The sequence below is a fragment of the Camelus bactrianus genome, chromosome 2 (genome assembly GCF_048773025.1).
Source record: "Camelus bactrianus isolate YW-2024 breed Bactrian camel chromosome 2, ASM4877302v1, whole genome shotgun sequence".
Classification (NCBI taxonomy): domain Eukaryota; kingdom Metazoa; phylum Chordata; class Mammalia; order Artiodactyla; family Camelidae; genus Camelus; species Camelus bactrianus.
The window spans coordinates 32,954,390-32,980,184 of NC_133540.1; the positions used below are offsets into that span (position 1 = coordinate 32,954,390).

General features: G+C 45.7%; 2 protein-coding genes across 10 annotated transcripts in view; one reads left to right on the forward strand and one right to left on the reverse strand.

The window, feature by feature from the left end:
• The window catches only part of ZNF827 (zinc finger protein 827), a 170,313-nt gene extending 159,042 nt beyond the window's left edge, over positions 1 to 11,271 (forward strand). For 2 of the 9 annotated variants that reach the window (XM_045516383.2, XM_010954580.3), the window contains 3 exons: positions 3,108 to 3,299; positions 3,657 to 3,834; positions 7,300 to 11,271. In XM_045516383.2, coding sequence (XP_045372339.2) covers positions 3,108 to 3,299; positions 3,657 to 3,834; positions 7,300 to 8,128 — 1,199 coding nt within the window. In that variant the 3' untranslated portion in view covers positions 8,129 to 11,271. Of the gene's footprint in view, positions 1 to 3,107; positions 3,300 to 3,656; positions 3,848 to 5,463; positions 5,848 to 7,299 lie in introns of those variants that run through there. The other 7 variants (XM_045516384.2, XM_045516385.2, XM_074377800.1 and 4 more) reach the window with 7 other exon arrangements.
• Positions 11,272 to 24,300: 13,029 nt separating this feature from the next.
• C2H4orf51 (chromosome 2 C4orf51 homolog) overlaps positions 24,301 to 25,795 on the reverse strand; it is a 41,134-nt gene continuing 39,639 nt past the window's right edge. The window contains exons 7-8 of the mRNA XM_074377813.1: positions 25,613 to 25,697; positions 24,301 to 24,735 (exon numbers count right to left, since the gene is read on the reverse strand). The gene's annotated coding sequence lies outside the window, so the exon portion shown is untranslated. The remainder of the gene's footprint in view (positions 24,736 to 25,612; positions 25,698 to 25,795) is intronic.

Here is a 25,795-nt window from a genome sequence, read left to right on the forward strand (position 1 = left end):
TCAAGCAGGCTGGGCTGCTTCCCAAAGTGCCTTCCGTGGCACCTGGATATTTGTAAATTTATTCATTTAGGTAGCTCTCCTTGGTGCCATAAGCCTGAGGGTACTTGGAGCTGTTCTCCAAGGTGGTCATTAAAATTATCTATTTTAACTTGAAAAACAAGATTAAAATAACCATCTGCAATATTCTACTGGCCAGGCCAGTCTTAGAGAATGGATTTGGTAAATAGCGTCAGGGACTCAGGGCTCCCACTGAAAATATTCTCTGTCTACAAAATGTGACTGAGCTGGTTACATATTTAGATAAGAGACTGGCAGTAATGGTGCTGGCTTTCCTTGTACCAAGAGAAGAATATATGGTAAAGGTATATACTCCCTAAGGGAGGTCACGTACTCAACCAAGTTCATTTCTGCTAGGGAACAAGATTTTAAAAACTATAAACTGAAGTAAGAGTTGCCCGCTCTGGGCATATGGGCAGCTCTGACTGGAACAGGACTTAAAATCTTATAAGCAGGTAAATAGTTTTCCTTCCTCTTTTTAAAAACTTTTTTTGGTTGGAAAAGTAACGTATGGTCACTCTAGAAAATTTTGAAAACCAAATCAAAGAAAACAAGCCTAACGCTGATCATTTCTCACACTAGCTGTGACCACCGTTACATGTTTGTTTACTTCTGGACTTTTTATGCCCATATAAAAAATGTGACTTGTTTTTTTTATCCCCTAATAAAGGAAGTTTGTTTCTAGAGCTTCCAATCACTCGATGACTTAATTGACTGATGTGAAGGGAACTGAAGCACGGTCTTCTTATATTTTCTACCGTAACCTGAAATTATGGGGTTGCATTGAATTGGCTTGGGGAGAATTGATGTCTTAACTATATGGAGTCTCCTGAACATGAACAGTGTATATAGCCCTCCAGTTATTTGGGGTTTATGGTGTACATTTTTTATTTATTACTGTATATGTCAAGTGATATTATAACACTTCATAGATAGTATGAGAGCTGCACAATGATTTCTCCTCTCCCAGCCTTTATGTTATTATTGTCATAAACCTATTATACCTGTTTTAAGAAGAAAAACTCATCTATCCATGTGGTCATCATGTCTAGTGTTCTTCATTCTTTTGTGTAGATCCATTTTTCACAGGTGGTGTCTTTTTCCTTCTGCCTGAAGAATTTCTTTTAACATTTCTGGTAATTTGAGTCTGCTGGTGATGAATTCTTTCAGCTTTTTTTTTTTTTTTTTTTTTTTTGCTTTTGTATTTGAAATATATTTTCACTGGATGTAAAGTTTCAGGTTGACAGTCATTTCTTTCATTGCTTAACATCCAGGGAGAAATCTGCTGTACGCTTATTTTTGTTCCTCTGCACATAACGTATCCTTTTTCCTCTGGCTGCTTTTAGGATCTTTTTCTTTATCACTGGCTTTGAGCAGTTTGATTACGATGTGCCTTGGTATAGATTTCATCATCTTCCTGGTGCTTGGGGTTTGTTGTGTTTCTTGGATCTCTGGGTTTGTGGTTTACCTCAAATTGGGAAAAATGTTGACGTTTTCAAATATTTTTCCTGCCCTCCCCACCCCATAAGGGACTTCAGTAAAACCTATATTAATCTACCCAAACAGGTAGCTCACTGATTCTCTTTTCATTTTTCATGGTTCTTTTTTCTGTGTTTCATTTCAGATCATTTCTGTTGCTAGTATCTTCAAGTTCACTCATCTTTCTTCTGCCATGTCTAAATTGCTGGCAGTCCCATCCAGGGTATTTTTCATCTCTGACACTGTAATTTTCAACTCTAGAAATTTAGATTGGGTCTTTTTAATCTCTTTTATATCTCTGCTTAACTTTTTGAGCATACGGAGTACAGTTACCAAACCTGTGCTTACGTCCTTGTCTGCAGATTCTAACAACTTTCTCAGTTCCGGGTCAGTTTTGATTGGTTGCTTATTCTTCCCATTTGGGGTTGTGCTTTCTTGTTTCCTGGCATGCCTGGTAATCTTTGTTTATATGTCAGACATTGCAGTTTTTCCCTTGCTGGGTGCTGGATATTTTATATTCCTAGAAATATGCTTGACCTTTGTCTTAGGATGCTGTTAATTACTTGGAAACTTTGATCCTTTTGGCTTTAATGATTTGTCAGGCAGGTCTGAAGCAGTGACCCCTCTAGGGCTAATCATTACCCAGTGTTAAAAGATCTTTCTTGATTTTCTGTCCAATGCCTCGGGAATTATGAGTTTTTCTAATCTGGCCATTGGAAATGGACCCTATTCACTAAGCCTTTCAGATGGCTTTTTTTTCCCTCCAACTTTGGGCAATTTCCTCACACACGTGCTCTGATCCCTACACTGCTGAATGCCCTCGGGGGCCCCTCTGCAGGTGTCTGAGTTCCTCTCCTGTGCTGCTCTGTCCTGCAAAGTCCTGTCATGTTGATGTCCTCAAATCCTCAGCTCTCTCTTCTCATCTCAGTGAGTTTGCTGGGCAGGTCCCCATCCCTGCACTGCAGCCTGGGAAGAAAAGTCTCTCAAGGCAGGAAGCAGGACAGTCGGAGGGCCCACCTCTTTTCTTTCTTCTCTCTCAGAGGTCCCTCTTCTTCACTGCCTTGTATCCAATGCTGTGACAACCACTGATGAAGACGACGGACACTAGAGCCTGACCTGCTGAAATCTCTGCTCTGCCACTTCCTAGCCATGTGACCGAGGCCGAGTTAACCTGACTGCCTCCTTCCCCTCGTCTGCAAGATGGGGGTGACAACAGTCATGCCTCTTTGGGTTTTGGAGAGGATAAAATGAGATAATGCATTTCAAGCATGACACAGTTCCTCACACTCAGTAACATGTCCATCTTAGCTATTATTGTCATTTTTATTTTAATTATTATAAGATCCCAATAAACACTTGTCAAATAAATGAATATCTACTCCTGGCCCGTGAACCACAAGTACCCTCACCACAGGTCCAGCACTGGGACAGCTGGAAACCTCAGCCTGTGCTCCCTGAGTGATGATGTGGCCATGAGGCCCCAGCTCCCTGCCCCCATCACTGCTGTTATTCTAGGGTTTTCATCTCCTAAATAACAGACCTGGGGTTTCTTTGTTTGTTTTAATTTTCAGGGGAAGACAGGAAGACCCCTAGTGAATCAAACAGCCCCTCTTCATCCTCCCTCTCCGCTCTGAGTGATTCAGCCAACAGCAAGGACGATTCCGACAGCTCCCAGAAAAACAAGAGCGGAAACAACCTGCTGGTCATCTCGGTCGTGCCCGGGAGCCAGCCCTCACTGAACAGTGAGGAAAAGCCAGAGAAGGGTAAGGGAGGAGGTGGGCTGGCCGGCTCAGCCCTACACGGTGTGGGGGGATGTGCAGTCTTAAGAATAAGCCCTTGAGAGAAGCGATGTTGGAAAATAAATACGAAGCCTGAGAACAACCTAATATGTATCATCTACAATTTGGGTATGTTTTTTTGGCTTGATTTACATCCCAGTGCGGGGTGGAAGGATGGGGAGTGTGGTATTAATACCGCTAACTCCTTTTAGCATGGAGATGCAGGGCACAGTACCTGGAAGGGTCTAGCTGGAGGGGAGCAGGAGCGGGGAGGGCCGCCCGACTCCCACCCTCCTGTTCCTCTGCCCCACGCACCTGTACACCCAGTCTTGGTCCTTTCAGGGTTCGAATGCGTTTTTTGCAACTTTGTCTGCAAGACGAAGAACATGTTTGAGCGCCATCTGCAGATACACCTCATCACCCGGATGTTTGAGTGTGACGTGTGCCACAAGTTCATGAAGACCCCTGAACAGCTGCTGGAGCATAAGAAATGCCACACTGTCCCCACCGGTGGGCTCAAGTAAGGAAAGCAAGTACAGAACCTTTTACTGTGTTGTTATTAAACACCCTTTCCCCAGCCCTGCCCCGTCCCCCACCTGAGGGTTTTGGGGGTCATGGGGAGGGGGGTTGGCATGGGGGGAGTTAGGCACCTCAGCTGCCTTTAGCTGGAGAGGAATAGACCTGTCTCCCAGGGGTCAGCAGATGTCAGTAGGAAAGTGCATTCCACAAATATGCCGGGATTCCGGCAAGCAAGACGACTCGTTGAAGCAACTCGGCACGAGCACGCAAGGGTAGACTCATCCTCCGCTGCTTGAGTTTTGTCCAGACTTGATTTTAAGGGACTTGGGGTTAGGGTCCTCACGTGTAAATTATTACGCTGTCACTGCACTTCACCATCTCTGTTTTTTCAGATGATTTGCCACAAGTCTTCTAAATAAGCATTACAACTGCTCCATCCACACCCACCCACAAATATTGGATCTTTTGTCAGTTTGAACAGGCAGGAGGCAACTTTTTTTTTTTTATGCAAAGATCATGTGCCTCCTGTCTTCCTGCAAAGATGCTTCATGCCTTCCCAGGAACTGGAATCGGGATCTCCCTGGTGTAGCCTTCATGAGATCTGACATTTCTGGGCACATGTTAGCCACAGATCCCCAAAGACCTAGACACCAAGCATCATCATTAACCAATATTTGCAAGGAGCCCTCTGGTCTGAAGTGAGACCCATCCGTTATTAACGAATGCACTGTGTGTCTGGCTTGATAATAGGTGCTAAAGGGCAAACAAAGAATAAAACATAATTTCCACTCTTGGGAAACGTTCGTCCGAACGCTACCAGAGTTTAATCCCAGTGCTTCTAAAATCAGAGTCCCAGTTCTCAAGGCACTCACGGGCTAGTAAAGAGATAGAAGCATGTGTCACTGGGGACAGAAACACACGTCAACTTCCAGGCCTAATTATTCATGTTTAGCTAAGATGATCATGTAATTAAAAGAATGAAACATGACGTTTTACTTAAGAAAAAAAAAATTATTTTTGAACATTTTTATCTTTGAAACTCACAACTTGCCAGAGAGGTGGCATGACTCCTCTGAATGGCCGAGGGGTGGAGAGACCCAGAGGGAGGTTGGGAGTCAAGTGGGGGGTGGGGGGCAAGTCAGGGTGGACTCCCCAGGCTCCTGCCTGGTCAGGGGGGGGCCTCCTCAAAAACTTGCCCAAGGAGCAGCACCTACTGTTGGATCCCATTTTATTTCACTCTGGGGAGAGGGGCGATTAGGTGGGAGGGGTGGGGAAGAGAAGAAGAATGGGGGGAGGGGTGGTTAATGCCTAGCAAGAGCTTATTTGGGAATTTGATTTGTTTTGTTCCCACTGTCCCTTTCTAAACATTTGTATACTTTTACCCTAAAAAAAAAAAAAGAGCCATGTATTTATGTGGTTGGACTAGCACCCATCCCTCTTCCCAGTAGCCCAGTCACACCCATTAACTGCGGCCCCGGCCAGTTGTGGCTTCGCCAGTTAGGTCCCCTTTCCTTTGGGGACCTCAGGAGTCCAGAGCCTCCGGCCCACTGGGGAGAATGCACAGTGAACGCTGATGCTTTTGCGGATACAGACACTTCCCGTGCGGTGCTAATGGTCCCCTATGTAATAGTTTATGTTCTAGGATGACCAAGTAGAAGAATACTTTGAAAAAATTGCTAATGCCTTCTGGCTATACAGTGAGTCTTTGTTTTGTTTTGTTTTGTTTTTCCCTTTGCCATATCAGAGAATTAATTTGCCTGAGAGAGTGTCTTTACGATAACTAACGGGAGCACGGAAAAACCCTTAGCACTTTGCCTGAGCCGCGAAAGAAAGATTGAGCCGTGGGTCACAGAAATGTCCTTAAAATGAAACAGACCGCCGATGTCTAAATTGCTTTTCTGTGATGGAACTGCTTGTACTCTATATCCTGTTCATAATGCAGATCAAATAAGATTATACTATTATTTTTCTTTTGCCGTAGCTCAGGACAGTGGTGAGTTTCAGACTCCTCTAGGTAAGGCCCAGCTTGGCGTAGGGGTTGTGTGTGCACCTGACCTGGGAATGGGCTTTATATTTCTCTCGTGTGCACTCTTCTGTGAGCTGAGGTTCCGAGGCTAACGGCGGGCTTGGCGCTGAGGAGCAGTGCACGGTGCACTTGGTGTGTTGGGCTCTGCTGGACACCTCTCCAAACCCTCCGAGGACAGTTCACTCGTGGGCCCTGCCCTGCAGGTGCCAAGCGAGAGCCGAGGCCGCCACTTTTGCACTTGCCTTCTTTTTGTAAAGAGAGCACACACGCCACAGCTATCATATCAGCCACCGACTCGAGCCTGGCAGCTTCTGCGAGCGCAGCTCAGCAGAACTTGCAGAAACATGCCCTCCCTGCCTGCCTCGCCCCTTTGGACAGCCAGTGGGGCTTGGGGGTAGCGTAGCCTCACTGCGTAGAATGGAGAGGCCCAGGCTTGGTCCCAGCGCACAGCTAGCCTAGAGCCCGATAAGGTGACAGAGCCGGGACCAAAATCAGCCCTTATGGAATCTGCCTAAATTACGTGTACAGACCAGTCCCGTATTGAATCAGTACCCATCACGTGCTGAGTCCTCTACCGAGCACTGCAGAGAATGCAGAAGAAACGGGAGATACGGTCCTGCCCAATGAGAATTTACGATCCCCTTGGATTATTATTTCCATGATGTAATAAGGCACTCATAATGTCTTCAAGCTCCAGATAGCAGCTGTCCCCCTTCCTCCTGAGTCCCTCATTCGTAGGTGGGCTGGTGGGTGGGCCTCCTTCTCCTGAGCCCAGGTCCTGGTCCTCACCTCCCTTCCCTATGGAGACCCAGTGCTGCAGGAGCCAGGTTTGACCAGTACAGATCTCTGTGGATACACGCACTCCCACACACAGTGACACACACAGGCCTTCTCATCCTAACCACCCTTTAATAAGCACGACTCTGACCCCTACGACTTTCTGTTTGCTGGAGGTAGCTCTCCCCACTATAAGCTGTTCTTTAAAACTCTTAGCCTTTCTGCGTGTGCTTGGTGTGGTGCATGAAAAGTCGATTCTTTGTGTTGCTCCCATCTTGAGGGGAGGTCGTGAGGTTTAGACCTCGGCTGTGTCCAGTGGGGAGCGGGGAGGGCTCCGAGGGGCGGGGTGGGGAGGACGGAGGGGAGCAACAGCTTATCTGGTCCTGGCACTGTCTCTGCTCCCCTTCCTGAGGGCTGGCGTCCGCTCTTGCAGCCAGGAGACCCCCGAGCAAGCCCGAGGGAAGGCTCTGTCGGCAACCAGAGCCTAAGAGGGTCTTCTTCATCCCTCCGGAGGCGGCAGGGCTGGGCTGGACAGGGGGCAGGCCAGGCCTCAGGCTGGGGAGGGCGTCCAGAGGGAAGGCTGGTGAGGAGGGTAGCAACCGGGGGACCGCAGAGCCCGCGCGGCTGACCCTCCCTGTCCTTGCTTGCCCCCTCCCCCGGCAGGTGCCCATTCTGCATTTATTCCACCAACCGCCCCGCCGCCATGGAGTGCCACCTCAAGACCCACTACAAGATGGAGTACAAGTGCCGGATCTGCCAGACGGTGAAGGCCAACCAGCTGGAGCTGGAGACGCACACCCGCGAGCATCGCCTCGGCAACCACTACAAGTGCGACCAGTGCGGCTACCTGTCCAAGACCGCCAACAAGCTCATCGAGCACGTGCGCGTGCACACCGGGGAGCGGCCCTTCCACTGTGACCAGTGCAGCTACAGCTGCAAACGCAAGGACAATCTCAACCTGCACAAGAAGCTGAAGCACGCCCCGCGCCAGACCTTCAGCTGCGAAGAGTGCCTGTTCAAGACCACGCACCCTTTCGTCTTCAGCCGCCACGTCAAGAAGCACCAGAGCGCGGACTGCCCCGAGGAGGACAAGAAGGGTCCGAGCCCGGCCCCCGCCAAGGACGCCGCCGGCCCTGGGGCCCCGCTCCTCGTCGTCGGGAGCTCCCGCCACCTCCTGTCTCCCCTGTCGGTCATGTCCGCCTCCCAGGCTCTGCAGACCGTGGCCCTGTCGGCCGTCGGCAGCGGCGGGGGCGGCTCCGAGCCCAGCCTGGCACTCAAGGCCTTGCCCTTGAACGGCTCCCCTTTGCGCTTCGACAAGTACCGGAACTCGGATTTTGCCCATCTCATTCCCTTGACCATGTTGTACCCCAAGAACCAGCTGGATCTCACATTCCACCCTCCCCGACCTCAGACTGCGCCGCCCAGCATCCCCTCCCCGAAACACTCCTTCCTCGCCTATCTCGGACTAAGAGAAAGAGCGGAGACTGTCTGAGGGCAGCCAGGCTCTGTACCAAAAACCAAGAGACAGACAAAAACAAACAAAAACAAAACCCACAAAACTTAAACACAACCCCAGCAGGTGTATGTTGCTGCAAAACCTACAGACTCCCATGGGTCTGAACCACGTGTACTGTATATCTTTAGTAAGGAATAGAGAATTGGCTCTGTGTGTATACCTATTGCATTGACCTGAAAGCTGCTTTATCCAATCTTCAGAGAGGTGACCTACTGCGCCCGTCTACCTTCAGAGGCATGCCTCCCCAGCCACCCACTCTCACTCTCAGCCCTCCTCGGTCCTTTTATCTGAAAGGAAATTTGTCTCGTTAAACCCTGAAGGGAGTGTCCTTACTAGCAATCAGCCCTTGTAAGCTTCTACACCGGTGCATTTTATTTTCCGTTGGGTGAATGTGGTGAGTGGGCGTTTGTGGATTTGGAAAGAGACCTCCATGTGTCCTGTGCCGGGACATTTGCACATTCTTTGTACTGGCTTCTTTCACAGCGATGAACATTCTCTCTCCCCACCCCCACCCCCACCCCCCAGGACTTTCATCCACACCAGTCACTTCCCTGAGCTCCCTCATTACCTTCCTCTATTTTATGGCTACAGAGTGGTAGGGCCTGGTGCTTAGTCGATGAAGGAACGGTGGACATCCTCAGTGCTGCCTGAGATTTCCCACAGAGTCCTGGAGACCATGTGCTCCGATCTCTGGTCATGAAGACACTAGCCATCAAGAGCCCTCGTGTGGAAGAAATGTCTCGCAGCACTGCAGCCCGCACCACAAAACTCCAGTGTGTTTTGTGTGTGTGTCCATACGTATGCAGTGTGTATGCTACACACACACACAGTGCATCATTTTTTAAGGGCAGATTATATATATATATGATGTATTAAGTCATGGTTACCATTTGTTTGCAGGAAAAGAAAAATTGTATGAGTGAAAAATTTTATGGTTGATAAATCCAGCCAAGGAGATTAAAAGGGGTTTGGATAAATTCTGGGTATAAATGCTCAGACTAAAAAAAAAAAGAAAAAAGAAAAAAAAAAAAACCGGCAGTTTTGCACAGTGCTTTGGTCTTGCACTAGTTTTTGTTTCTCATCTGCAAAAAAGAAATAAGTAAAATAAAAGGAAGAAAATGTACCTTTTTTATGGAATGAGTAGACTGTATGTTTGAAACTTTTGTCACAAACTCTTTGACATATAACGACCCAACAAAAAGGTGCTGTTTAGTCCTACGGTTCAGTTTATACCCCTGAGACGTTTCCATTGTGTTTGCGGATTGTCTGGCTATGGCGGTATTCTCCATGTTATTAATAATTCTGTATTCCATTTTGTTAACGCCTGGTAGACATAACCTGCTAGGAGGCTAACTTTATACTTATTTAAAGCTCTTATTTTGTGGTCATTAAAATGGCAACTTATGTGCAGCACTTTATTGCAGCAAGAAGCAGGTGCGGGTGGGTTGCATAGCCCCTTTGCTGTTCTTAAAAAGCAATGGGTATGTAAGAAGAAGAAAAGGAACAGAACCTTTGGCTAAATATGTTAATGGCTTGTGTTTTTAAGACAACAGGATTTCCAGGATGAAACAGGCTGAAAGAACAGGAAAAAAAAAATGTGCTTTGTATAACAATGGGAAGTTCGGAATATAAAAGTTTTATCTATTATTTATCTATCGAAGAACTGGTGTATGGGAGGAATGCTTTCTTACTGCGTTGCTGGTTTCCATCATGTGTTATCCTAGAGTTGGGATTTTTTTTTTTCCGTCTGTTTCACCAGGGGAAAATAAAAGCGTCCCTAATTTTCTTCCTCTAGTCAGTTTGCTTCACTGAAAGCTCCCCCTTGAAACTGGTACCGTTCTACCGGAAGCCAGAAGTCTGTAACTTCTGTCCACACCATGGTCCTCCCCCGTACCCACCCTTCTTCCCCCAGACTTAGCAGGTGTGCTAACACTTCCCTTGGCCAGTCATCCAGCCCTGGCAAAGCTGTTTACACTAAGGAGATGTCCCCGGGGGCAGGGAGACTGAGCCAGCTAGGGCGGGAAGCTCCCGCACCTTCGGTCATCTTCCAGCAGAGACATTTGTTCTTGGCCACGTTTGACACGTCATTCAACGTTGCCCTCGTGATGTCTCGGTAAAAGACACTATAGACAGTTACAGACAATACACTCCAAGAATACTGGGCTTCTGGGTTGGTTGGTTTTTTTTTTTTTTTTAAAGGCATGTCTTTATCCCCATTTAATGGAGAATGTGCCACTTGGCTACTCTTGTGCTTTCAAAATTACAAGTTCAGTGATAACAGGAAAGGAGGCCACAGTGATCCCACAGGGGCTGGCAGAGAGGCGTGAGCACCAGCAGGTTAAAAACCTGAAGGGTGGCCCTGGCAATTAGGACTGCAGACTTTACAGTGTGCCACTTGTGCAATACAAGGTCCTAGGGTGAAAGCTGCAAGATCAAGAGGGGCGTTGGAGGGAGACGGTTACCGCTCAGATGCTTGCCACTGAACTTGTATTTGAATGACTTAGTTATGCTTAATGTAATTGGGCAACTTTTTTTAGCACTTTGGAAAGAGTCATCAGTCTTTCTGGTAAATTATAAAAGTTTTCTGAGTGAGAAAAGGTGTGTTTGGAGTTTGTTTGACTTTTTATATTATTATTGTTATTAATAAAGAAAAATCTACAGCATTTTTCAGATTCCACCGAGGTAATATGTACCCCTGAATTTGGTTTGCAGTTTGATACTCAGGGAAGGATGTATTCCATAGATATCCTTTCCGTGTAAAACACTAACATCTTTGAGATATTCACCTGCCAACTAACTTCAATTCTGTTTTCACTATGCATTCTTCAATGAAAGCTAGCTTATTTTTCCATATAGTAATGCAGTTAGAGTTCTCAGAACTTTCTTCTATCCTTTTTTTTAACTCCTCATATTATGTTCAGATGATCATACTGTCAAGGTTTGTGTACATTACTGAAAATTTGTATTGTATAAAGCTTTTTTGCATTACAAGGCTGTACAGGGTCATTTTGACAGTAACTGGTATATTCCTTTGCATCTTATGTTGCATTGCCAATTTCTAGTGTATCCAGTTTGGAAGTATAATATACTCTAATTAAAAAGAAAAAAGGTTGGCTATACTCTTGTTTCTTTTTCTTTCTTGGGTGCTGTCCTTGGCTACGTGTGAGTCTCAGGGTTTTGTTTGTCTTGCTTTGTTCTGATTTTCGCTTTTTCAGTGTATTTTTAAAAAGTTTAGGAAATGTCCACTACTAATTATATACTGTTGCAAAATGCAAGTTTTGAAGAGCCATGGTCATAATGCATACCGTTACTATGTAAATCATTCCTGGCCATGAAGGTTGAGAGCATATCCATCAGTCAGTTCAGCTGCAGTCTGGCTCCTTCCTTAAAATATTTCATGACTTTTTCAAAGTGCTCACCAGCCTTATGCTCTCCTGCTTAATATAATTTTATTCACCCCATCACCATAGAGGGGGAGCAGGGAATAGATGAGTAATTCCATTTGTCTTAACGAAGTTTGGCAACTATGAGATTTTAATGAGGGGGAAATGGTATGTTTTGCAAGCTAAGTAATCATCTATCCAAATGCAGTGAGAGTTCACCCTTCAAAGGAAGGTGCCAGAGAAAGAAACTGAGGCAGAGAAAGAAAGAGAAATCAATTTAAAAAAATTTTTTGTGGTTTTTTTTTGGGGGGAGGGAAGTAATTAGGTTTATTTATTTATTTATTTAATACAGGTACTGGGGATTGAACCCAGGACCTCATGCATGCTAAGTACCTCTGAGTTATACCCTCCCCACTAAATCAGTTTTAAAGTTCTGTCCATCAGAGAACTTCCCCAGGAATTCTTGACTTGGTGAAAAATAGAAAGCAGCAAAAGAGAATGTTTTGGTTCACATCTTGCATTATACGTATTCACGTTATTATTCACATTCACATTATACGTAGAACGTCCTTGGCACGTTGCAAGAAATTATGAACCGCTTCACTCTAACGTTTAAAAAGATCAACTTGACTTTTTATAAAATGACGTTGACATAGGAGCAGCCCCTTTGAAAGTGGCCGGTGACTATTCAGACACCATTCTCCCCTTTGTGTTTTCATCCAATAACTATCTTCAGGTGATTGACTCGAGTTCTCTCACCTGATTCAAATACTCAGGTTGTTTGGGGATGGCTAGTATTTATTGAAAACCTTAAAACAAGTCAGACTGCTTTATTGTTTGCATAGCTTCTCATTTGGTATAGAGTTTTCTCCTTCAATTCCACACCTACCTCACATTTTCCCTTTGGTTGAGAAAAGCCAGAAATAGAAACTATAATCATCAGATTGGTACTTGTTTCCCCTGTTAATGGGCCTCCAGTGACATTGAGGAGTGGCTGGGACGGGAGCCGTCCGTGACAGAGCAGACCCCATCCTCCTCCACCTTCACTACCTAGAGGGCACTGCAGTGTGGACCCGGCCATCTCCAAGCCAGCCCTGGGGCCCCTGTTAGAATTCAATCCAAGATCATACATACTTTTCCTACTGTTGTGTTAAATAAACGGATGGTAAGCTTAAGACTCAAGGCCATGTTTTCTATAATGTGTCTACAGCTGATTGGCCCATTTGGTGTACATTAGAAACCGCCCCTGACCACTTCCCAGAGTCGCAGTGCTGGTCACAGGAGAACAAGGAGAAATATCAACATTTGATGAGCACTGGTATCTCCTTACCCACAGCCGGAAGCATCACATTAGATCTCTTGCTTGCCCAAGGTCACGTGGGGGCTCACGAAGGCTTTGAAGGGCATGACTCTTTCTTTGCCAAAACACAGAATCAAGTCACCTCGATGCTTTCAGACCTTGGGGAGGAGCTCATACAAAAGGGGAGGGAGGGACGGAAGGGGATGACAGCCGAGTGATTTCATCTGTTTGAAGTGGGACATAAGGGATCAGGGGCTCATACAAAATAAACAAACTTTCATCGGAGAATGTAAAACTAGACTTCTCCCCAACAGTGCCTTAGAACCTGTGAGCAAAATCACAAGATCGAAGAATGCTCTTGGGATTCAGATCCCAATCCAAGGAGCCATCAACCACAGATAGTCCGGAGACCCCAGCCAACACTCTTCCTTACGCGTCCGTCTCAAAACAGAAGACTCACACAAAACGAGGTTCATTTTGCAAGTAACTCCAACTCACTAAGAAAGCAAATGCCCATAAAGCTGGCCCTGGGGTAAGTAAGTGTGGTGACTCTGGGACCGTGGGGCCCGTCCTTCCCTTGACCGCGGTCTGCATGGTTAGGGACCAGGACAGCTTCTGTACGGGATAGCAGTTCTCCTATGCAGCATCCTTTCTTGATAGCTGGATCTGTAAAATAGACGAATGCAAGTCCCGCTCATGTTGGTAGGAGTGGCAAAGGAGAAAAGGAAAAGCCATTGTTGTATCTCCTGGGGATTCCTTTTCGATAGAGTTAAGGAATGTATTAGCTAATTCGTTCTTAGTTTTCAACAGACTTACAGAACTGAAACAGAGAATCCATCTCAATTAACACTTTGAAATTATTGTCCCCCATGGCAGTCCCTACAGGTGGCTTTCTACTCTATTTAGTAAGAATATCTGGGTGACAGATAACATTTTTCCACCACAAAAGACATTACCGTGGAGTCAGATCACCTGAGCTTAAAGTCTGACTCAGAAGCATCTTATGAGAAGAAGGATTGAACTAGACAATCTCAAAGACCCCTTCCCACCCTAGCAGATAACATGTAATACACGACGACTCCATGACTCTTTCCAAACAAGCAAGTCAGCTTTTTGAAACAAGAGTGGTCCCAAAGCAGAATCCCTGCAAGGCAGTTATAGCAAAAATGGCACCTCAACATTTTCAAGTCACGACAGACCTAAGAGAGAAAAAAAAAAAAATGGCTGAAAATATTTGTTTGCCCACTTCAGAGTTTGGGAGGTCTAAAATTTGTCTCTTTTGATTAAACACTAAGTCACCATGCTTGGATTGCCTGCAGTCATCTTAAGAGTGGCTTAAATGTATTTTACCAAACCGTGGGTGCTTAATCTGGTTAGATGAGTTAGGAGGTAGCCAGGTGGGGCAGGAAAGGTTTTGCCTTTTCCATCTTCATCTCTCCGACTGTGCCCCCTCCTTTTCCCACCACCTGACTGCTTCCAGCCTTCTCCAGGTGACTGGTGCAATTGTGACTGCTAAGCTCTCTGCCCCCCATGTTTCAAATGTTTTCTGGAGAAAATCAAAAGGTTCCTTTTACAGGTAATGAAGGGGAGGCTATAGCTCAGTGGTAGAGCATATGCTTCGCATGCACAAAGTGCTGGGCTCAATCCCCAGTACCTCCATTAACACACACACACACACACACACACACACACACACACACACAAATAAATAAATAAGTCTTTAAAAAAAAAAAAACAGGTAATGAAAGACACTTTAGTTTTAATACAGTACAAGAATATACTAAATATTGTTATTCTGCCGCTTGTTTAGAAAGACTCTCCGCCCATGAACTCTGAGCACATTAGGAAAGTTCTCAGGCACTTCCATTGGATGGAAGGGCTCCTTGTGTTTTACAAAAACACAGGGAAATAACTGATCTACCTCCATCATCAGACAAATAGGGCCAAAAGAGCAAACACTGGGCTGGGACCAGGGTAATTTATCTAGCCATCCTCCAGCCTGAATTCCAGAATGATGTCTTTCCAATCTCAAAGGTTTCTAGATAGGAGACACCACCAACTGGCTTCAGTGTTCTCTTATTTTTATTTTAACAGCAATTCCTAATTAGCAGTCCACACACTTCTCAGTGTGTATAATAAAGGATCACCAAGCCCCTGTCCCATTATGTCCCACTTCAAATAGAATATGTGCTAGAACATTCTCCATGCAATGGGTTCGATCACCATTTGTAGTCTCTCTCTCGCTATCGCTCTCTCTTTTGTCTATTTTCTGGGTTCCCCTAAAAGTCTGAACCCTGAGATTTATTTTGGGAAGCAATTCCCGAAGCAAAAGTGGGAAACTAGAAAGAGTGAAGCAAATAAGAGTAAGAGGGGGAAGCCAATCCCAGAGGGCACGGGCGAGCTAGTCATTGCTGTGAACAACTGGGATGGAGTCCTTCTGGGCACCCTCATGAGAAGCAGTGTGAAGGTGTCTGAGAACTGAGAGCCCAAGGGAGAGAAGAAGGAAGAGGCTGGGGTAGCCACAGAGAGTGTTAACTCCCTCGCTCTTCCAGCTTTGCCCATGATTTGCAGCAGCTAAGTTGGCTTCCCCAGGCAGCCATGGAGGTGGCAAAGAAGCCAATGGTGCAGAAAGCAAGAGATGTTTGGTGAAGCTGAGGGGAGGTGCTGTCAATCACCCCTGACCAGAGCTGGTTGCTACAGCAAAGACTAGAGTAAGAAGGTAAGTTTGGGAGATGCAGAACAATTGGTATCCGATAAAATGATATTTGGCATGAATGTTGCTGTCACTTTAGCCTCCAAGCCAATGTGGGCTACACATCCAACCCAGTAGGTCAGCTTGTAGCTCTTCTGCTTCCCCTCAGTGGGAGGTGGGCAGAGACAAGGCAGTGATGGGTCCTGATGCTAAGGAAGGAAAGAGGTGGCACAGGAGAAGCAGGTAAAGAAAGGCTCTCCCCTCGATGTGGCAGAGTCTCTTTACAGTCCTCCCTTCTTTGATTCCTCTAATGGGATTGAGCCCTTCTAGAACTTGATTAACGGGAAGTCACTTGACAGGGACATAGGCTGCCTCCCACCTCAGAGAGCCTCCTTGACCAGGGAAAGCCACATGAGAGCCCAAATGAGACCGGGGCAAGGAGCCATCCCCCAGACTTCTGTGGCCAGCCTCAAGCTCAGGCTAAAGGCATCCTGGTGGCTCTCATTCGTCCCAGCTTACCACGAACAGGGTGTGACAAAGGGGTGGGCAGCCATCTAGGCTCATCTAGGAATAAAGACATTACATTTGCCTGGCATCTTCTTTGTACTTGTGTCTCCCACAGGAACCTGGAGCTGAACAGGGAGTTATCCGTCTTCATGGAAAACAGCCGATTGAAAATTAAAGTGTTCAGGATATTCCACCTGTTTCTTTCCATCTCTAATCCACAACAGGCAGTTCCTCTACTAACGGAAGATTGGACTAAGCCTGGACTGATGGATGGTTGCACAGAACATATCTATAAAGAATGCATAGAGGACATGCACCATGTGGCTATAAATGTACCAGACCTGCATTTGTGTGAGAGCATCCAGAAGGAAGACCATAAATTCTTATTATTCTGGGATTCACAACATTAAAGGATAATATTTTTCATTTTTCCTTTGTGCTGCTGAAAATAAATACAGGTTGATGAAAGAGTAACATATGAAAAGAATAATTAAGGGTCAAAGAAATCTCATTAATTAGAATATCCCCTTGCCTGTCTTTTCTACAATTAAATAAATGGGCATAGAAATGGGTCATCATCATACTATCAGTCAGAACCCCATCTCTTTATGCCATCAGACAATAGACAAAATAGCAGCAATAAGTGAGTATTCGGGAGTCTTGGTTACACAGCGAGGCCACGTGTCTTTTTAAATGGGCCGAATAATAATTTCCTGCCAGTGAAGGGCTTTACAATTTGGCTTGTCTGCCTGTGAGGGAGGCTAAATTGTATATGTGCATGATTTTGTATCGCAGGATCCTGTCTTTAAGAAAAGGTTGGACGAGTTCAGGGTGGAGTGGCCATAGGCAGGATCCTGTCTTTCAATATCAGCTTCTCTCCTTACCCAAAACCCACTGCCTCCCTCGCTCTTATTCTCTGCACCTGTTCTCCACAACCCAAAGTTTCCACCCCCACTGCCATGTTCGAAAGCAAGTCCAAGCCTATTCAACTCGTGACTTCTCCCTCCAACCCCCAGGCTCCCCTTTCACTCTCTCCTTTTCATTCATTATTTAATGAGCAACAAATATGTGGAAAGCCATGCGCAGGCAGCTGGTGAGAAATGGAGACAAATAAGATACATTTCCTAGCTTTTAAGAAGTTTACCAACAGAAGAAATGTGTGTTTGAGCAAATGCATTACAATACCAGGGGGAAAATACATATAAATTGCTGTGGAAATATTGAATAAAGAGTGACGACTTCCAACGGGGCTGACAGGAGGCTTTATGGGCGATGTAACAAGCCAACTGTAGTCGACAGGACGAGTAGGATTCTCAGAGGCAGGGAAAGTGGGGAGGGCACTCCAGATTGGGAGAACAGCTTGAGGAAAAGCAAGAAGGTGAGAAATTGCATGGTGGGTTCTGTTGTGCTAGAAGATTCTAATGAAACCAAACAAAGCCAGCTTGTGTAGGGCTTCCAATCCCTCGTGAAGGAGCCTGCACATCTAAACGGCTCTCTAGTTAATAAGAGCCAAGAAGAAATTCTGAGGAGGGGAATGGCATGATCTGACCTGTGTTTTAGGAAGATGTTTCTAACAGCTACAAAGGGAGGACTCAAAAGACAAGAAAGGCAGAGGGAGGTGGTATGTGCAAATATCCCAAGCCGAAGTCACCATCTGCCCCTTAATCCTGTGTTCTTTAGACCAATAAGGGCACACCCATCCTCCAAGTTACTCGAGCCACAAAACTTGGGGTCAACTTGGCCCCCTTCAATCTCTCCTCTTCCTCTCTCTTCCTCCTTCCTTTGAAGGAAGCTAATCAATCCATCCATGTCCTGCTTATTTTATCTGCCAAGTATTTTATGAATCTGTCCTCTTTCCCCTCTTAACATCTCGGTGCCGGTCCTCAGCATCCTTGCCAGGTATCTTGCAATAATTTCCTCTCTGAATGGGACACATCCTTGTGTTGAAAAGGCCGTGAAAAATTTATTCCAGAGCTCAGAAGAAATATCATGATCAGACTTGTAGACACAAAGGTGATGTCTGGAGCCAGCAGGGAGGGTGATAACACCAAGAGCAACAAAACAAAGTCACCAAAGACAGCACCTTGGGAGATGCCAACTTTACTGCAGAAGGAGGAGGAGGCAACACAGGAGACAGGGAAGAAAGCATCAGAGGAGTCACGGACAAGCACGCCAGTCAGAGGAGCCACGGCTAGAGTCCTTCCTGTGAAACTGTGCTGGGGGATGAGGTGGGTGAGGCTGAATCACCCAGCTTTTACCAATTTCATGGTCCCTGGTGATCTTTCAGGATGCAATGTCAGTGACAAGTGGGGGATGGAAACCAAATTCCAGTAGGTTAAAGAATGAATCGATCAGAAAAAGCTGGTTACAAGGAGAAAACTCCACTCTTGTATTAAGTTTGATAATGAAATTAAAAATAATCACACATACCTCCCGCTCGCCCAAGATGACGACTTCCCCTTCCCACTCAGGGAAATCTAACAGTTCCCGCTCTCTCGTTCGCATTCCTTTGAAGAGGAAAAGAGTAAGCTGCTGTCCTTACAATCCCAGCCACGCTCCAAACCAACCCCCACATCATTTCCGGTATAATTCACCCTTTGAAGTGCATTTGGTCTGTCTTTACACCATCCCTGCTCTTGCTGGCTGCCCGGACCAGCTTCTGTCAGCCAAAGACATCTGCAGGGAACAGGCTGCACAGATACAATTTAGGAGCACTTCTCCTAAACACAAGAGTTTAGAGAACTGCAAATAAATAAGTAAATAAATAATCAAGGGATGGAACGTCACCCCCCCACCACCACCAACCCTCTCCTGTGGCCAGAATTATAAAATAAGGGCTCCAGTGTGGAAAGACGAAGGCTTAGCAGGGAATATGAGAGGCTTCCGGAAAAGCGTGATGGAGATGGCCAGAGAGGACAGACTCAGTCACCAAATTCCAGAAGATTAGAACTTGAAGATCTTGACGCTTAAAAGAGGTTGTTGGAGTCCTGGTCTCGTGCTGCCCTGACCATCGCACTCTGATGTGTCGCAAACCCCACCTTTGCGGAGAGCAGTGGATCGCAGGCCCTTCGGGGCGGCACAGCACTTCAGCCCGGGAGAAAGAGCTGCACGCCAGTGACCCTGCCCCTGCCTCCTGCCACTTTCCCACCGGAAAAAAGCAACCCTCATCAGACATAATGGAAAAGAGGAGTACAGGGTCTGGGGAGCTAGGCAGGAAATAATCTGCCTCTTATTAAGCATCATGAGAAAATGATTCATTCCTGCCTGAGACACAAATGTAAACATTATCATATTGGAAGCGTCGATTCCGAAGGAGACCATCTGGCAGGGCCTCGCAGCCCACGCTTTGATGGGCAGAGTGTACGTGTGACCGTGGCGGCTCTTGCGTGAAAGCAGTGAGCCCGGAGGAGGAGGCAAGGTAAGGGTTTTGAGGGGAGTGCCTGGCAGTCAGGCCATCTGCTAGGTACCTGACACACGTTTCTCTAGAGGTGGGCCCGCTTTTACAAATGCTGTTACAGGAAAACCTGAAGTTTCAAAAACAAGGAGTGGTTACTATTTCAGAATCTCTCCCTTTAAAACTGGATTCTCTCCTTGGGCACCAAATTCCAGAAGAGTGTTTACCTACAAATGTACGGAGCATTCATTGCTCAACATAAACAGTTTTTGGTGGGGGAAGATGAAGGAAAATGGAGGACACGAAAAGAGTTAGGAGCCACAGTCAATTATAGATTAACCAGAAACTGAAAACACAGCATCTTAAAAATATGAAGTGAATGTATGGTTCTTTTTTGGTAGAACACAAGTTTAAAAATCTCACATTGTCATTTTTTTTTTCCCCAGAAGGGCAGAAGTATCTGGAATTTGGAAAACACTGCCCTCTCTGGAGTCAGAGAGATAGCACTGGTTACACACGAAGCGGAGAAGACGTCGCATTTCAGAAAAGAGGAAACGCTGATGACAATTTGAAGAAACACCAGGTACCCTCGCGGACCAATGTGAACCGTTTTCACCTGGCGGCCCGACTTCTTCAAAAGACTCTGGACTTCATTTTGTTTGCATCTTCTGCCCTCACTTGCTCCAAGATGCTATTGTGGTCGACTATCAGTGCTGTGTTGGAGCCTTTCCCAAATCTCTTTCCTCTGTGGCACACATCAACGCCAATGGGCGGTCCTAGAGAATCCGAGGAACAACTCCTCTGTCTAGAGTAGCGGAGGTCAGCAGAGCCTGACCATGGTCGGCTTCCAGTACCTGAGAGTTCATTCCCACCTTGGTCCTAACCCAAGACCACCAGGCATCCACCTACCGAAGGTCAATCAAGGGCCACATTACACGTCAAAACAGTATCAGCAGGATATACCGCATTCCTGCTTACTCAGGCATGTCTCAAATTCTAGAGAGAAAGCCAGCATCTATCAACAAGGAGCCCCATGTCTGTTGGAGGCGTTGGGGCTGCAGCTACTCAAGCCCTAATTACCGCTGAGTTAGGAGAGTGAGTGATGCAGATTATCCAGGCTGCATGCGCTCACTGTCTTTTCATTTCAAACACTTCACTGTGTACATTAGAAGTGGAAGAAACAGCCCTCATGGAACCCAAATCTCCCAGGAGAATCTGGACCCTCTCAATGTTAACTTCTCTATGCCTCATACTTTTAAATTAAACGTCTAATAACCACTGTTAGTACTTTTTAAAAGGTAAGACATGCACATGATAAATAAAAACTGACCCAATGATTATGTTTCAGGAGGAGTAACAATTTTGTTGGCATCTTCTCCTTTTGTTTGCTCAAAGATGCTCTTTTGGGTCGAGCCTTTCCCAGATCTCTCTCCTCTATGCCACTTATCAGCTCCGATGGGGGGACGGAGAGAATCTGTGGAATGAATTCTTCAGTCTAGAATAGTAAGTTTCTGGGCGGTTGGCAGAGCTTCATACACCAGACCTTAAGCCAATGGTTTTGACCTGCTATAAGCTTGGTCACTGTGCAGCCATCTCTGTCCAAACTCATGACAGTTTACTTGGTGACAAACTAGATTACAGAAATGAGGGAACAAACTATTTACCTAAGCTTCTTATAAGCCATTAGTCATACAAAGGAATATCTGTAGGTAGGCGAAGGAGGAGTAAAAGAGAAGGAGAGTTAAATGAGAGGAATTTGGAGCATCTAATTTCATTTCCTCATTATAGAAAAGAAGTGACTGTGGCCTGGACAGGCTGGGGGAAGGTGGACAGGGTGGGGGAAGGTAGACAGGGGAGAGAGAGACAGCATGAAACAGATACTTGCTTAATAATTTAACAAATAATAATGGTTTCTATAGCTCATATTAACCCAAGGCAGTCTTATGGCTCAGTTTCAGCATCAAATCACAGGAAAAATAGTCCCACTGGAAAAAAAATATATAATTAACAGCAACTCAAATCTTAGCCTCTTCATAAAACACCAAAGATGGGAGTACATCCTTGATGTACATCCAGAGTGCGTCTTAGGATATTTTCCGCACCTCCCTGGCAATGAGTTCCTCCACACCTTACTCCTTTCTCTGTCTCCAGAACTCCTTCCCCCCAGTGCTCCCTTTTCTCTCCTTCTCAGAACTTTATTACATAGATCAAGTTAACCTTCCTGGTTTTCTCCTCACCACCTCATATCCTAGAACTGAAGACTTGAGCCCTCAGATTGAAAGAGCCTACGGGAGGAGGCAGGAAGGAGGGATAAATTAGGAGTCTGAGATTAGCAGATACTAACTGCTCTATATGAAATAGATAAACAACAAGGACCTCCTGTGCAGCACAGGGAACTATATTCAATATCTTGTAATACTCTACAATGAAAAAGAATATGAAAAAGAACATATGTGTATAACTGAATCACTATGCAGTACAACAGAAACTAACACACTATAAATCAATTGTACTTCAATTAAAAAAAAAAGACTGTTAGTACCAAGAAGAATAAACTTAAAAAATAAACTCACACATAGAGATATCATAATAAAACTCCAGAATATCATGGTGAAAAATACAATTCTAAAAGATAGACTCTACAAAGGAATGAGAATCAGATCAACCACAGAAGTTTCCAGAAAATAATGCAACAACAGTTTAGAAATGCTCAGGAAAAATAAATTTGAACTTGGCGTTCCATAAGAAGCCAAACTAACACTGGAGAGAAGTCAAAATAAACTCTCAGACATACAAGCCCTCAGGAAAATTTATTATCCACAGACACTTACTGATGGAGAAAGGAGAAGAACAAAGGAAAACCTACCAGAGGATGTACTCCAGCAAGAGGGAAAATGAGTCCAAAAGGTAATCAAGGGGCAAGAGAAACTATATTTATGTTTCATTTTTGTAATTAAAAAGAAATTTTTGAAAAGGTTGGGGAGAAAGAAAAATAGCAAATACAATTTAATTCTTTACTTTTATTCCCATTCCATTTTACCTTTGCATAATACGTCATTACAATTTACAAAATGCTTTCAGATAAACTGTCAGTAGCCATAGTCACAGGACCTACAAAAATATGCTTTAAGAGGGACCATATTGACCTAAATGTCCATCAACAGATAAAGAAGCTGTGGTATATTTATATATTGGAATACTATTCAGCTATAAAAAACAATGCTGTTTTCAGCAACATGGATGGACCTGGAGATCATCATTCTAAGTGAAGTAAGCCAGCAAGAGAAAGAAAAATACCATATAATATTACTTATCTGTTAAAAAAAAAAAAACCCAAAAAACTTCACAAATGAACTTACTTACAAAACAGAGACAGACTCACAGACATAGAAAACAAATTTATGGTTACTAGCAGGGGAAGGGGGTGGGAAGGGATAAATTGGGAGTTTGAGATTTGCAGATGCTAACTACTATGTATAAAATAAACAACAAGTTTCTACTGTATAGCACAGGGAACTATATTCAATATCTTATAGTAACTTATCATGAAAAAGAGTATGAAAAGAAATTACGTATGTCTGTGTATGACTGAAACATTATGCTGTACACCGGAAACTGACACAACATGGCAAGCTGACTATACTTCAACAAAACAAAAATGTTTTAAAAAGAGGGACCATGTTGAAACAAATAATACTTTCAATAAAATCTGGAAATGCCCTCCCTGAGTGTAGGAATGTCCTTCTTGTCATGGAAGCTGGCTGCCTTGCACCATCATCATGATTGGGCTGAGAAGGGGTGATGGACGTCAGCTTTAGCAAACTGTTTTTCTTACTCTGCCTACCAAGGTGGACGACACTATGAATTGGTAGAGAAGGAACTGAATAGAAGAACTATACAACTTCAGACCAGCTGATGGACTGAAAAGTGACTCATTAGCTGCCCAGGCTAGGACAGCTGTGGACTAGAGGCCTCTGGCTGCCAGGATGTAGCCAGAGAGACCCACTCTGTGTAAGAGGTCTGCAAAGGAATGACCTAAGGCCCCACAAAGGCTTCCATGGAGTGGTCTATGGTACGATCGCCTCGGATGATACACGCCATGAATTTAGGACTTGGAATCTCCCCCTTGATCTATTTTATGCCATCCCAGTGTGTGTCAGAAAAAGATCAGCTGCCAAAAAGCAAAGAACTTCCTGTTTCTAAAAATAAAATGCTGGCAACACTTCAGGCCCCTATGCCAAGACCAGGCCCTTCCCAGGATAAACAATAGGTGGCCAAGCTGATCAGAGGCAGGCACTGGGCCTTGCAGGGGGCCTAGGCCCAGCCTGGAATGTCTAGGTCAGGGCATGTGCAGCTGGAAAGCTAGAAGCCAGAGATGGCCCTCCTCCACAGCAGATGGGGGGCAGTTCCAGTCCCCCGGAGCCAGGGGCCGGGTGTGACAGTGTCCAGTTACACCAGCAACCTTGACGTAGCTGAGGTCACAGAGCTCCCACCCACCCCCTACCCCCAGAGCCCCAGAGTGTGCGGTGACAGACCTGGGGCTTTGTGAGCTCCTGTCCAGAGAAAGTTCCCTGGGAAGGAGAGTTCCATAAGCATCTGTTTGCATCTGCTACTCAGGGCTGAGGCCATCACCTGTCAAAACCTATCATCCCCGCTGAGAGCCCTCACCTGCCAGACGCCAGCCCCACAACCCACCTTAGTGCGTGAATCCTGTAATAACAGTCATCTTTCCCACTCTAATTGCCTCCCGACTCGTCAAATGCTTCTCCAGCACTTGTTCCAGCCACTGTCATTAGGGTTCAAATCTTCCCTAGACCAGAAGCATGGCTTTGTGCTGGTTTAGGGGGTTAAAAGGGCTAAGAGGGGGTTAGGGGAGGAGAGGGACTAAATATAGCAAATATTTGCCAGCATAATCACTCCATAAACATGCTTCAGTGGGACAGAGTGTAGGGCCGACCCAGATGACGGATGTCACTCACCCGAGTGTCACATCATAAATAAAACTGAATGAGCCCATTTTCCTGCAGACCCAGAACGACGCCTGTTCACACTATAAATATTTATGTAGTCATGGTCCTTAAAAGACTTTATTTTTCCAGGTAAGTAGACTTTAATGAAAAAGTTAAGCAGAGCTTTTCCTGCAATTATGGAAGAGTTGCTGTAGCTCGTCCACAGGCACTCCATGGGGAGGAAAAGAAAAAAAAAAGAAAGAAAAAAAGGGAAGAATAAGGCTCCCTTCCAGGAGGCTGCTCCATGGAGATCTCATTTATGCCCGTCAAGGTTCATTCTCATTCAAGAAGTGACAGCCTTCAAGGGTGGGGAAGCAGAAACCAGAAGAACTGCATCAGTCCCGCTCAGTTCAGGCCCGTGTAATGAAGGGAGCATAAGCAGATCCCAGTCACCCAAGGTCAGACCCCTCCCACCACCTCTTCGAGAAGAGACATCCTCCTTTGGGCTCTCAGCTCTCTCAGCCTGCCTCTTAGGAACAGAAAAAATTGTACCCCTCGCTCCACTACTACGCTCACTGGAAAGGAATTCTCAGAATGTAAGGATGTGAGCCTGGGTGTCTCGGTGTTTATGTAAAGTCCACCATTCCTGCTTCTTATCAACTCCTTCTGATTCCATCAGCCAGGGCACCTCAGAAACCCCGCCAGAACCTGACCTGCTTTTCCTGCGCTCTTCATGGCACCCTCCGCCAAGAGCAAACCCGCCCCCGGCTCCTGGCAGCGCTCCCTGGAGCTCCCAAGCCACTGTCTCTACAACAATACGGGTGAATTTTCATGTCACTTTGTAGTTTACTCATCTTGAGACAGGCTGGGACCTCAGACCCGGGACCCTGGGCTGCAATGTTTGCACCTGACTGGACAATAGAATACAAAAAAAACTATAAAGGACAAAAAAGTAACTCTGTGTATGCATAGCTGGGGCGAATAATGAACAAGATACAAAAAGACCAAAAGCCCAACTGCCATTTCTGAGGTGTCGGGAGCAAAAGCAGGGTACTGCAGCAGAAGCGGGTACTGCAGCAGAAGCAGGTACTGCCCATGATCCCTGCACACAGCACCTCCAAGGGGGTGGGCAGACCACCTCAGCCACCCCTCCAGCCAGACCCCTGGACCCACCCCTACTTGCACCCCATTTAAGGGACCAGCACTTCCCCCTCCCAGGTAGTGAGCAAGGAAACCTGGTACTTGTTTTTTCTCCCTCATCTTCATCACGAGTCCTGACAAAGCGTTGGCTGAATTTCTCATCTGGCTTCTTATCAATTTCTATTGATTAAGGAGGCCAAGAATCCTGGTTGGTTAACAATCTCTTCAACGTATAAAAACCTTCACCCAAGTCCATCAAGGGGGGGCTTTCCCAAGGA